Source organism: Corylus avellana, chromosome ca8, assembly GCF_901000735.1.
Source record: "Corylus avellana chromosome ca8, CavTom2PMs-1.0".
NCBI lineage: Eukaryota > Viridiplantae > Streptophyta > Magnoliopsida > Fagales > Betulaceae > Corylus > Corylus avellana.
This window is the reverse complement of record NC_081548.1, coordinates 15,347,262-15,361,664: the sequence shown is the minus strand read 5'-3', so window position 1 is coordinate 15,361,664 and position 14,403 is coordinate 15,347,262. Positions and strand designations below refer to the sequence as shown.

Sequence of the window (14,403 nt, the reverse complement as noted above, 5' to 3'; positions counted from 1 at the left end):
TATAAAAAAACAAGTGGCATTTTTTAAACAATTTAGTAGTTTAGGGGGCTACTTTAGTACATTTTGAACATTAGGGAGGCTATATTGCAAATGACTCGTAGTTTGAGAGGCTTTTTTATAGTTTTTAGATGACTTTGATTACTTTTTGGCAACTCAATTGCATCAACACTAATGACTAAACAATTTGGTGGATTTTATTAAGTCGATCAATTTTCTGCTTCCATAACCTTGAACCCCTTCAACTAGAGTAAAATCTTTCATAATCTTTTAAAGGTTAAAAACATCACGTCTAGTTTATTGGAAAGAAAGGCATAAATAAAATAAAATTTTTTGAAAATGTTGTTCATTTGTTTGGGCTAGTCTCTATACAACTCCATAAAGTACGATCTAAAATGTGATAGGTTGCTATTTTATTTTTTTCCTTCTGACTATAAATTTAACGTTGAAGCAAAATAATTGACACCATATAAAAGGAAAAAATGCAAAACTAGTCCCTATGATTTTACAGTTGTACTCATTTGCAATAAGCTGCTCCCTATGGGTCAACATCTTTACCCCTCATTATATATATCCACTGATTGAATATATTGAGTTCGTTATAAGGACGCTCAGGATTGCCACACGCGCTATTCTCTCCCACATGCAGACACAATGCTTGGGAGAAAAGTCCCTTCACGCTTGAATTCCCGCGCTCTCATTTTCTCAAGCACCATGCACGCACACATTAACTACCCACAACGAAAGCAACAAGAAGAAGAACCTCTGCGTGAGACGCTCTTGTCCCTCCTGAAAAAATGTGCATCCACCAAACAGTTGCAACAAATACACACCCAGATGCTCGTCAACTCCATACACAAATCTAATTTCCTTCTCTCCAAAATCATCGACCTCAAAAACTTCACTTATGCCTCCCTTCTCTTCTCCCATATCCCCCAACCCAACGACTACGCTTTCAATGTTATGATCCGTGGCCTAACCAATACATGGCACGAATACTCTCTCGCCCTTCAATTCTATTACCAAATGAAGTTTTTGGGCATAAAACCGAATAATTTTACGTACCCATTTTTGTTCATTGCATGTGCGAATCTTTTAGCGTTAAATCATGGCCGGGTGGCCCACTCTTCGATATTTAAAATTGGGTTGGATGCTGATGATCATACATATCATTCACTGATAACAATGTATGCTAGGTGTGGTGAATTGGGTTGGGCCCGTAAAGTGTTTGACGAAATTACTGAGAGGGACTTGGTTTCCTGGAACTCCATGATATCGGGGTACTCAAAGATGGGGTACGCTGCAGATGCGGTGAGGCTGTTTCAGGAAATGAGGGAAGTAGGGTTTGTGCCAGATGAAATGACTTTAGTGAGCGTTCTTGGGGCATGTAAGGACATAGGGGATTTGAGTTTGGGGAGGTGGGTGGAGGAGTTCGTTGTTGAGAATATGATAGAGCTGAACTCTTATGTGGGTTCTGCATTAATTGATATGTATGGTAAGTGTGGGGATTTAATGGCGGCAAGGAGGATTTTTGATACTATGGGGAAGAAAGATGTCGTCACATGGAATGCCATGATCACGGGGCAAGTTATTCTTTCTCTGAGCTTGATACTATGATTTGTTGTAGACTTGATGTTGTGAAAACATGATTTTTTTTTTTTTTTTTTTTTCTTTTTTTCAATATGCTTGATAATATAATCTCTGAAATGTAGTTAATTTATTCTGTCGTTGTTTTAGATCATTTGAGATATTCATTATAACAGGCTCATCCTTGGCTTCTTTGTTTTTTGGACGGAGATGTTTTGCCCTTGACTGACAAATGTGAGGAGAACCATTTTATAATCGTCACTGGAAATTAAGCTTTCATAACTAGAACTGTTGATGTAATAGCCTAATTCGATTTTTTTAAATCTCTTTCTAAGTCGTGACCTATTGTTATTAAATGAGAAATAATCTTATCCTCAATTGACATGAAGTTTTCAGGGCACAACCTATTAATAATTTTTTCAATCAAATATTTTTTGGGTGTCTGAATTGAATCCACACTTACCATTGTGTTTTGAAGTTTTAAATAGAAGAGAACTGCTTTCTGCCTTTTTTACATTGAGACAACTTGGTCTCGTCTCCCCTCCCATTCTTTTTGTCTCCTTGATGTGGGAATGTTGTCAGAACTATTTGTACCCAAATTTTATGCATAATTTTGTATAATGCTATTCTCCAAGAAGTTTTCATGAAATAAATAGATGTTGGACTTACTTGGATTTGCTTCCATCTTCTTACTCAAAGCAATCTGTCATGATCTAGAGTAGTTGTGTCTAATGTGATGCTTAGGATAAGCTGAGCAAATTCAATATGAGAAGCAACTCTCATATTACACACACACATTTTTATGTATGTGTGAAATATATGCTTATATATGTGTGTGTTATTTGCATTAACTTTCATATAATTGAATGCTATTCTCCAAGAAGTTTTCATGAAATAAATAGATGTTGGACTTACTTGGATTTGCTTCCATCTTCTTACTCAAAGCAATCTGTCATGATCTAGAGTAGTTGTGTCTAATGTGATGCTTAGGATAAGCTGAGCAAATTCAATATGAGAAGCAACTCTCATATTACACACACACATTTTTATGTATGTGTGAAATATATGCTTATATATGTGTGTGTTATTTGCATTAACTTTCATATAATTGACTCTGCAAGTTAGATGTGTTATTGAGGTTCTATGTTAATTTTTAACTTGAAGTATAAATGTCAGATATGCACAAAATGGAATGTCAGATGAAGCAATCATTCTATTTAATCACATGAGAGAGGTGGGTGTTAATCCAGATAAAATCACGTTGGCCGGAGTGCTGTCTTCTTGTGCCTCAATTGGGGCCCTTGATGTTGGGAAATGGGTTGATACATATGCATCAGAAAGAGGCTTGCAGCATGACATATATGTTGCTACTGCATTGGTTGATATGTATGCAAAGTGCGGGAGCTTAGACAATGCACGAAGAGTCTTTGAAGGCATGCCACAGAAAAATGAGGTCTCTTGGAATGCCATGATTTCTGCACTTGCTTTTCATGGGCAGGCAGAAGAAGCCTTACTATTATTCGAGCGCATGTCAAAGGAGGGTGGGTTTGCCTGCCCAAATGACATCACATTTGTAGGAGTACTTTCTGCATGCGTTCATGTAGGATTGGTTGATGAGGGCCGTAGATTGTTTGATATGATGAGCTCGTCTTTTGGTTTGGTCCCAAAAGTCGAGCATTACTCTTGCATGGTTGATCTTTTGGCACGTGCAGGACATCTTCATGAAGCTTGGGACTTCATTGAGAAGATGCCTGAAAAACCTGATGCAGTTGTATTGGGGGCCTTGCTTGGTGCCTGTCAGAAGCGCAAAAACACAGATATCAGTGAGTGGGTTGTGCAGCTGCTGCTGGAGCTGGAGCCTTCAAATTCTGGAAATTATGTTATCTCATCAAAAATTTTTGCAAATTTGAATAGGTGGCATGATTCAGCAAGGATGATAGTGTTGATGAGACAGAGGGGTGTCAATAAGACTCCTGGTTGCAGCTGGATTGAGATTGAGACTCAACTTCATGAATTTCATGCTGGCGATGATTCACACCATAATTCGGCAGAAATTTATGAAGTACTTGATCTGCTGTACGAGGAGCTGCAGGGGGGAAGGTTACATTCCGAAGAATGGTGAATTTGCTGAACCAGGAGTTGAAGGGACAAGGTTGTTACAGAAGACTGATGAGTTAAAAACTTACTGTACTTAGCAGTCTTCTGGACCAAACAATATGCTTGGAATCACATGTTTATAGGTTGGTGATTTCGTCAACTTAACTTTTCCGCTTATTTATTGCTGTTAGTGCTTGACTAAGGCCAAGTTTTCTTATGCTGGCAGTGAACATGTTTCTGATCTTCAATTTCTCTCTGTGGCTTTTTACATTTATCTGAAAAATAAACCCATAGGCAAATTGTCAACATTTCAATTTTCTGATCATCCACTTCTAGTAGGAATTTTGGTTTTTCAAAAATAAATGGAATATTAAACATATGGAAATTAGAATATTTCCTTGATTCCGTGACTCATTTCATGCATCGTATTAAGTAACCTTTTACACTGATGTCTTTAAATTCATTAAATTTTCTTAAGACAGTTAAAAACTGATGAATTGACTTTGACGGAGGACAAAGGGCCCTGACACCAAGTCTGATGTTAGACAGCTGTATTGGGGCATTTGTCTATGCATAATTAGGGTGAAACTTAGAGAAATATTTTAGCTTTGAAGTTCTAAGGTATGGGAAAAGGAAGTAAAGGGTTCATAATTCAAGTATAGGTTAAATTCTGAAGAATTTTAACAGACTGGACACAAGAGGCAAGTTGCTGGTTAGGTTGCAGGATTCTCTCTTGACAGAAAGTATTAAACTTAGGTATTTGAATGGCAAGGGTCAAGGTTACTCGTGGTGAAAGCTTGGTAAAGGAGGAGATTTAGGGTTTCAATGTAGAAAGGGTAAGGTTTGGAGTAGAAACCAAGGAAAGAACTTACGGGGGAGTTCTGCAAAGTTTTGAAAAAAAACACTTATCAATTTTCAAACACTGAAAAATACTTCTCAAATAACATAAAATGTTATAAGTGATGAAATAACACTTAATCTGCATAATATTTTTCAGACATCTTGCTGCTTGTTTGTTGTTACTTGTGCTCTCTTTCTCTCTCTCTGTGTATCTGTATGTCTCTATGCTTTGTTTTCCGTGGAAGTTGAAGCTTTGCTTGGGTTAATCTTCCCTTCCCTTTTTTCTTTTTCCTAATCCATAATGGCAATGATTGTTTCACTCTCCGTGCAATGCTTTGATGCCATTTTGAACCATATTATATGAAATCTTATATTGGCAAGCTTCCCTGGAAGGAGAATAATTGCCTTGGGAGGGTACATCAGTTTAAATAAGAAAAGAAAGAAAAAACAAGAAAAAATCCTCAACTCTAAATCACTCAAATAGGAGCATGGTTTAGTCAATTGAGCTTACATTTGCTTTTGACTGGTTTCATCTTTTCTATATTTTCCTTGAGGGGAAAGTTTGTCGATGCAGCTGACATTTATTTTGCTTATGACGTGAAGTGAGTGTAACATAAATTTTAAGGTTTATTTAGTCCTTTTTCTTTCCATTATTGCCCCCCTCAATTAACCAAGTGTTCTGATTCTTACATTTCAGCCTGGAGAAATATTGGAGTTGACATTCATGGAAAGAATGGTTTCTCAAAGCCTTGTGTTGGGATGTAAAAGCTCAGAGAGGTGAGTGAATATACTATCAATTGCTTTGTTATTATTTTTTTAATCGTGTTTTTATCAAAATGGTTATGCAACTTATCTATGCTTAGATGGGGATCTTTTTTATTTAATTTTATTTTGCATAGTACTTAATGGTTTGGTTATGTCTTTTTGGTTCATGCGGGAAGCTTTCTTGTCGGAAATCTTTCAAATTTTCTATACACCATCTGTTGAACATGCCTTCTATGGGAAAAACAAACTCGATATATGAAAAACTTTTTCAATTGATGATGAGCAACCTCAAACAAAAGCATATGTTATTTGGAAAAATTGTGTGAGGAACGCATGGCTCTGTTTGAACAATGTGATTCCCCCCACTCGTTTCAATAAATCCATGCCCAGATGCTCATAATTTTTCTTTAAAAGCTCATTGATCTTAAAATCTTCAATTATGCTTCTTTTCTCTTCTTCGAAGTAAAGAAACATATACTTGCCAGTTGACTTTGGTCAGTTTGGTTCCATTTGAACTTCCGTCTGTTTAGGATTATAACAGAGGACTCAGATAAGATTTTTATCTGTCCTGCTACTTGCATTGTATGCAATATGCATCTAATGGTTTATGGCTTGATTATCTTAATTTTCTTTGTTAAGGATTGATTTTCAATTGCAGCTTGCACATATTCTCTGGTTAATGAAGGGCAGTTTTGGTTCCATTGGAGATGTTAGAAAGAGAGCATGGCAGGTTATCTTTGATAAAGGACTACTTAGAGCCTGTTTGGGATTACGTTTGAGAAATATAGCTTTTAAGTCAAAAAGTGATTTTTTGCAAAAACTTTATTTTTAAGCTTTTGCCAAAAGTGCGTTTTGGGAATTTTTAGAGTAAAAAAGTCAAAAAAAGTATTTTTGGAATTTTTTACCAAACATGCCAACTTTTGCTTAGCACGGCTTTTTAAGTACTTTTTAAGTTTTTTAACGCAATCCCAAACATGCCCTTATTCCGGTTTAGTGGCTTTTTGTCTAGGCTTTCTCCCAATTCGGAGAAGAGCAATGTTTTCTCATGTGGAATTTCAACAGGAGCAAATTCTAAGTATTCTTGGATGAGTAATGATGGAAAGCACGCCTGGCGTGCATCAACAGTGATGCACGCCAGGCACAAAATTTTTTTTTATTATTATTTTATTATTTTTTTTAAAAATATATATATATATATATATATATATATATATAATCAGCAAATTTTAATGCAATCTGCTCACCCGAAAGAAAAAAAGAAAATTAAATTAAAATTTAAACTTGCACTCTCACTTACAGCCAAATTCTAATATTTTCTCTTACAAAAAAAAAAAAAAAATCTAATATTTTCCAAATTTTAAAAAGTATATTAACCCCAATTAAACTACTAAGTTATTTCACTTAACCCCATCTATTAGGGCCTTTTTTTGTTAAATCCAATGAAAAATAGGTATGCGATACATGCATGTGAGTGATGTGACCCAAAATAGAATAATACTCTTGTGTGCATATTAATATAAAAAATAAATAATAAAAATAAAAAAAGTTGTGGTCTACGGCTCCATAGCCAAGAGACCCACAGGCCATAGCTAGATTGTGGGTCTGGAGACTCATGACCTGGTCTTGACTCTCCACGAAAAAATATCAAAGTCCAGAGCGTGGATCATGAGTAATGCTAGAAGTTACTTTTGTGTAGCTGTTGTATTACTTAAAAAGTTATATGACTTTTAAAATTACTATTGGCCTTGTAATTGATTATTATTGAATTTTGATTAAATTGTGATTTTATAAGTTACTTCATTCTTAAAGTTACACAAGATAGACACAAGTGTAACTTCTATAATTACTGGAGGGTCATGAATGATAAATGTTTTTCATTTACCATAATAATGTCAACATGACCAAATATCAAGTGTAGGTTACCAACAATACATTACCAAGTCTAAAAGTCTAGGGAATACATTAAAACACGTGGAGAAGTCATGGGGTCAAGGTTAGGATACTCAACAACCCAAAATATTATATGTATTATTTAATAGGCGATCAAATTCCTCATGATGCTCCTGGAGTTATGCACCTCTCTCTATTGTGCCAAAAATATAACAAATATATACTAATGAAACTAGTCTGACAAAACCCAAAGCATCCCATAGCCTCAATTATAATACCCCAAGTATAGGGGTTGGGCAAGTACTTGGTGAGCAAATACTTGCCCAACCCGTAAAACCCACCCTGCCCATTTTCCCTAAAAAAATGAGAATTCAGGTTGATTTTTCAATTACCCGTACGGGGCGAGTCGAATTGCTGGTTGAGTTTTTTAAAAATCCCTCACCGCCCCGCTTTAACCTAAACCTAATAACCCATATTCCAAAATATCTCTCTCTCCCTCAGTTCTCTCACGCCTCCCTCTCACGTCTCCCTCAGGTCTCTCTGTTCTCATGCCTCTCTCTCTCCCTCAGCTTCACTCTGCGCCCCTCCCGCTCAGCCGTGATTAACGTCAACTGGAGCTCTGATCATAAGGTTTGTTTCTTTCATTCTCTCTCTCTCTCTCTCGATTTCCAAAGCCAAGAAGGTTGAAGGCCCAGTTAAGTTCGTCGACGGTGATTATACCATCGATGTTCTTGTTAAATAGAACATGGTTGAAACTCACAGTCATCAACCTCTCTCTGCCTCAGCCATCGCCCAACCTACCCAGCCTGCAAAACCAGCCCCGCAAACCCGATACCCGGCGGATAAAATCCAATGGAGCCGGGTGACGGGTTACAATTTTCAGACCCACATATTGCAGGCCGGGTGCCCGAAATGGGCAATACTTGACCTGCGCCCAGCCCTAGCTACCGAGTTATCATCTTCTTCAACACCTGCAATAACATCTATGCAATTATGGGGTTACCACAATAACATAGGTGAATTTGTGAATCCACATTCTCAGTAAGTATTATAATTACTGAATTTTAATAGGAGTTGAATTTTATAAAATAAAATAAAATAAAGTTTCAACCATGAGTTTAGAATAATAGTTACAATAGGTTTTCCAAATTATCAAACAACCCATAGCTGATAAAATAAATATTGTAGAAAAGTTTGTAATTACATAAAATCATCTGATCATTTCCTTGTTCATATATTTACAATATAATATCTTAGGTGTAATTATATATATATTTCGCATCCCGCTCTATAAATATATACATGCGCATATATCTGAGCAATTAGCATATGCTTCATATCATAAAACTTAATTGCACACATTTAAACGTATTCCTCGGCCCATTAAGTGAAACAAAAATATTTAAGCAAGAAAACAATTCATAAACATCAATATCAATCTCATGCTAAACATTTCATAAACATCAATAAAACTCTCATGCAATGCATTCTTTCTTTCATTCCAATTTTCATTCTTTCTCATGTCTCTCTAGGAACTTGTTCCCAACAGCTTCTCAAGAACTTTTCCTTTGCTTATGGTTTATAGGAGACTTGTCTTCTCCTTAACAACAATGTCACCGCACAATGTCACCGCAGTCCTTGAGGTTCGACACCCTCAATAAAGTTTTTTCCTACAGGAATTAGTTTTATTGCAAGTAGTAATTTTATTATTGATAATTTTTGCACAATGAAACACCACATCAATTTTTTGTGCCGTTGCCGGAGACTACTAAACGATTGCGTTGTTAAGTTTTAAGAATTGAATTTAACTTGATTCTTCTCTATTTTTCTTTATTTTTCGAATGTTCGACAATACCTGCATGAAAAGCTAAATTAATTTATCAGCCACATCATTGAGCCTTCTCCACTCCACCTACGCCTATAAATACACCAACCACAATCTTCTGACCATGTTTTTCACCCACGCACCTTAGCAACCACATTCCTTGAAAGAGATTATAGAGAGACATGAAGGTTAATTTGGTGTAGTCCAACGTCGTGGAGGTAAACCTAGGACCTTAAACTCGTTTTTCATGTTGTTTATATTCTGTCCATGTGATTTATCATGCTTTTTGTGAGTCTTAAGCATATCATGAGGAGTTTATAATTTATCTCTAATAAAATAATTAGTTTTCTAAAAATTTATAAACTTACTCTCGTTTTCCATGGTTTATTACGTTTAACATGTTTTTATCAAGTTATTAGAAGCTTTGGTTAAGATTTGATACGTAATTGGTAGAAGTTGGAGTCTTTCATTCATTCTGGTACCCATCAAACGTTTGACTGTATTTGGTTGAACATTCAACCTTCTCTAACCGAACGTTCAATAGTGCCCATAATGAGTGATTAGGATTTAATGATGGTTTAGTATGTCTATTTCATGATTAGGGTTTTCACGTACATGGATTAGACTCACGAGGTATTGTTTATAATATTGGGGTATTTTTCACAATAACGGAAGTTCGAGATGACCGCGATTATGGATGAGCAAATGAGGTAAGTAACTACTTACATAATTACTCTAATAACAACATTTGATATGTTAAAGGACTAAGCATACTTTACTTTCAATAATATGTTATGAGCCTACTAAATTTTTATAACATGTTAGACTAGTCGAAACTGATAAATGTTTATATATAATTTTCTAAATAAATGAACAATATTTGCATCATATGACATGATACATGGTACATACAGTATAACAGTCAATGGCTTACTATTATACGGGCTTGATCTTATGGTTGCAGAGATGTTTATGTTTATGTTGGGCCTTGGATCCAATGATTGTTTTGTGATGAGCGCATCATGCATAGATAGAGTCACGATTACGGCTTTGCTAGTAGCGTGGGCAACCCGAGGTCACACTCAGTCGGGTTGCTAGTATACAATGGTATGCAACAATATCTGAAGCACCGGAATTATCCTTCGGGTCTCTCGGGACAACACCAACCCTACCAATAAGGGATTAATGGCTTGGATAGACCATACAAATGATAGCTATGATTAAAGGAATATATATATAATGATTTTTCTGCATTAAAATATCGGTGATTGTTTCTAGTATTGTGCCATTAATGGTATAATAATATAGACAATTCATGTTATATTTATGAAAATTCATGTTTAATATTATAGAGTTATGAACTGTCGCCTAAAGCTCATTACATAGATCGGTTATGTGATAATTTACTTATTAAGTCGTGAACTTACATAGTTATTTTCCTTCCTCCTACCGAACACTTCAGTGTTTTGCGGTTTAGCAGGTTGCTAGAGTCTAAAACAACAAATTCGTTGGGATGAAGACGCCAAGCGAATGGCTCACATTATCAGGTTTTGTTAGACGGATGATCAATATCTTGTTTATAAAATATTGTTGGAAGCTCTGAGTCTATAATTGATGTTACATAATGTCATTAATGAATAATCATGCTATTAGTAACCTCATATCATGTATTTTCACTTTTCGCATGTTTTTACTCTGATAAGTTTATGGGTGATACCGCTAGCCAATTACCAATTAATCGTTTTAGAGGTATTGCCAGTAACACTCTCCAAGTTGATCGAAATTTAATCAGTTTAAATTTGGGGGCATTACAATTCATCATCTTCAACCTCCGAAAACACATTTTTAGCTCTTGTAAGGCCTCTATAGCCCCTAATAACACTATCTAACACCTAAAGTTCGAATTGTTTTGCATTTAAAACATAAAGTTTCCAACTTTATACTTAAGCTTTCATCACTAACACATCCCCTAATTTTCAGTATTCAGGCCATACCTACCTTTTACAAAGCCTAAAGCTCATCTTTAGTCCTTTTTAGTCCGTCTAAAACAAGATCCTACATAAATGGTAGGGTTTTCACAAAAGGCTTAAACTTTTTTCTTGATTTTCATGCTCATAACTACATATAACACAAGAAAATGTACATAGCAACACACACAACAAAACCATAAGAAAAAGATAGTATCTTAACACGAAAATACAAGCTAAGTTAATGGTTTTCACCTTGTGGGGCTTTGATGTCTCAAAATTCAAGGAAAAAATCTTAAATCGTTCCTCCTCCTTTTCTCTTTTAACACACTCTCTCTTTGTGCTTTGGAGCCTCTAGTTGACCAAATAGTCACTAGGGTCCTTATAGCGCTTTAAATACCGTATTTTTTAAAATACAAACTACTAACGTTTAATAAAACTAACAATTATCTCTAAGGAGTAGCTCAATCGGCTGTGAACCACACCTCATGAAGCGGAGGTCAGTAGTTCGAATCTTCCCTCCCCCTTTACTTAGGTGGACATGTCAAAAAATAAAATAAAATAAAATAAAATAAAACTAACAATTTCTGAAATCTTATCTAAATCAATTAATTCCATACACTATAGATTACTCTAATTTTATTTCTATTAATTTTTATTCGACATTTCTAGCACCTTTCTATGTTGGGCATTACATGCAGTAAATTCCTATTCAGACCTTGTTGAGCACATAGGGCTGGCTCTAGGCAGTCAAATAAGGCCCCAATAATCCAAATAATAGTAATAATGACTCAAAAAAATCTTTGTCTTATTCCATAAAAATAAAAAAATTAAAAGAAACAAAAGATGTGAGTTAAATCGACTCATTGTTATTTGGCAATACCATATACAAAGAGATTTGCTACTATTCTCTCTCTGAGTTCATAAAAAAAATGTTAAAAAAATTTAATTAAGGTGGGCTTGGCATTACGATTTCATAGATAAAAAGTGTGATTTTAAACAAAATCACAGAAAATCAATTGTTTGGGATTACATTTTAAAAAATTGCAATTCGAAAGGACAGAGTTTTCCTCCAAACTTGGTCGAAGGAATTTCCTTCAACCTATTATATAAGAATGACATGTGTTCTTTGCATATGAGAAGTGCATGCTTTTTTTAATTACAATGACAAAGTTAAAAATAATTTTATTAAAAAAGCATATGCTGTTCACATGCTATTTAAAAAGAGATGCTTAAATCTAATAAAACCCATACATTTTGCCCATCAAAATCCTAGGTGGCAATGCCCTTCACTATCAACTTGGGCTATGTGCCCTTTTACATTGACTTGGGCCATGTGCCCTATGCCACCTAAGATTTTGATAAGCAAAATATGAGAGTTTTATTATATTATAATATTTCTCATTTAGAAAAGGAAAATGTTAGAGGCACAACTATTTTGCCCAACTTTTGCCTTATTTTTTAATTTAAAAAATAACAAAATAAAAAATAAAAAAAGTTTCTGAAGCAATAATTTTTATTTTGGTATTTTTTTAAAAAATAAAAACTGTATTTTGCTTTAGAAACTTTTTCTTTATTTTTTAATTAAAAAAATTAAAAAAGTTTCTGAAGCAATAATTTTTATTTTGGTCCTTCTTTTATTTGGCATTTTTTTAAAAAATTAAAATTGTATTTTTATTCATAATAATGACAAAATTTTTTTATATAAAATTTTTTAATTTTGTTATTTTTTTTTTAAAATTAAAAAATAAGAAAAAAGTTGGCCCCAAGTTAGGGCTATATCATTCCTCTTTAAAAAACATGTATTTCTCATATAAAAAGTGACACATGTCATTTTCATAGAATAGGTTTGAAGAAATTCCTTCAACCCAGTTTGGAAGAAAATTCTGTCCGATTTGAAAATGTAAAAAATCTGCATTTTCAAATCGCAGATAAAGAGATGCTTTTTGAAAACGCAAAATTTTAAAAGTTAAACTACGATTTAAAATGCCAAATTGCATTACTATGCTAATTATAAATGTATCCTAAAAAAATATGCTTCTGAATAGAAATTAGAATAAAAACTATTTAATTAACATTTTTATATATGAAAAAAACCTCACTTAAATTTACTGTGTTTGAACTAAAAAATTCTAACAAGCCCACCAGCAAGCAATGGCAAGGGTAATATCGATATTTAAGACTAAAATGCAGGAGCTTTTGCTAGAAGAGCCATAACCGAAGAATCCCGCCTCTTTAGTGGCACCAGGTTCCCCCGTCTTTTACTTTACAGCCGACTTTCTTTTGCTTTTTCAAATTCTTCCCTAATTATAATTTCCAATTTATAACTTAATCACCAAGTACCCTGAAGAAATATATATATATATATATTGTTTTTATCAAGTTTATCCAGTAGATATCGATCGATGTTGATTTCACATTGAGAAAACAAAGTAAAACGGGACCACAAATTAAAAAATAATAATAAAGGCAATCAATCATGTTGTTGGATGAATTTACATCAATTAAATGTGAAAATGTCTATGTGAGACTCATGTCTAAATAGGCTGAGCAATTCAAAATTTGAAGAAAAAAAAATTGTTTGGAATTGGGTTAAGAAATAAAGCTTTAAAGCTACAAGTGCTTAAAAAAAAAAAATCATTTTTAAATTTTTTTAAACGTGAATTTTTGTCCTTTTTTTTTCTTTAAAAAGAAGTATTTTATTTTTTGAATTTTTTTACCAAACTAATCAATTTTTTATTTGACACATTTTTTTTTATGATGAAATACTATGGTTTCTCCTATTTTTACGTGAATATTGTTTTCGAAAAAAAAAAAAATGAGGAACCGGTTGAGTAAGTTTTTTTCTATTTTTTTAAAAATAATATCTACTTAAAATCAAGAGAACAAAAAAAAAAAAAAAAAAAAAAGAAAGAAAAAGAAGTACCATTTCTCTTTTTTAGGTATTAAAAATATTTTTTAAGCTTCTTATTATAAACAAGTTATTAATTCCACGTAGACTAGATTGTTCTTTCCAGAAGTCTTTTTTATTTTACATAATTTTTTTTCAACCTACTTTAATAAATAATAAGTATCATTCAATATTTTTAGGTTTCTAAAAAATTTAATGTTTTGTTTCCTAGATTAGTGATATGACAATAAATAAATGTTAAAATATTAAAAAAAAAAAAAAAACAGGTGAGAGATGACACTTGACACTCATTAAATTAGGTTAAAGAAAATTTCTGTCTTTGTTTTTTATTTTTTTTCTCTTTTAAATAACGAGAAATGCTACACATTCTAAATTTTCTTCTCAAAAATTAGTTCTCAAATGATGTATATCATTCTATTAGTTAGTAACACACTTTTTAAAATAATAAATTTCTTAAAATAATGACACGTTATTTAAAAATTAATTTTTTTTAAAAAAATTAAAATATGTAGCAGTCTTCTTTA

The 14,403-nt window shown here is 33.5% G+C and overlaps 1 protein-coding gene across 1 annotated transcript; it reads left to right on the top strand.

Moving 5' to 3' along the window:
• Positions 1–647: 647 nt before the first annotated feature.
• LOC132189875 (pentatricopeptide repeat-containing protein At2g34400-like) lies at positions 648–6,367 on the top strand. The gene is given in 5 exon segments (XM_059604693.1): positions 648–1,580; positions 2,761–3,676; positions 3,678–3,824; positions 5,219–5,298; positions 5,945–6,367. Coding segments are annotated over 3 exon segments (1,947 nt in total). The 5' UTR covers positions 648–651; the 3' UTR covers positions 3,780–3,824; positions 5,219–5,298; positions 5,945–6,367.
• The last annotated feature ends 8,036 nt before the right edge of the window (positions 6,368–14,403 follow it).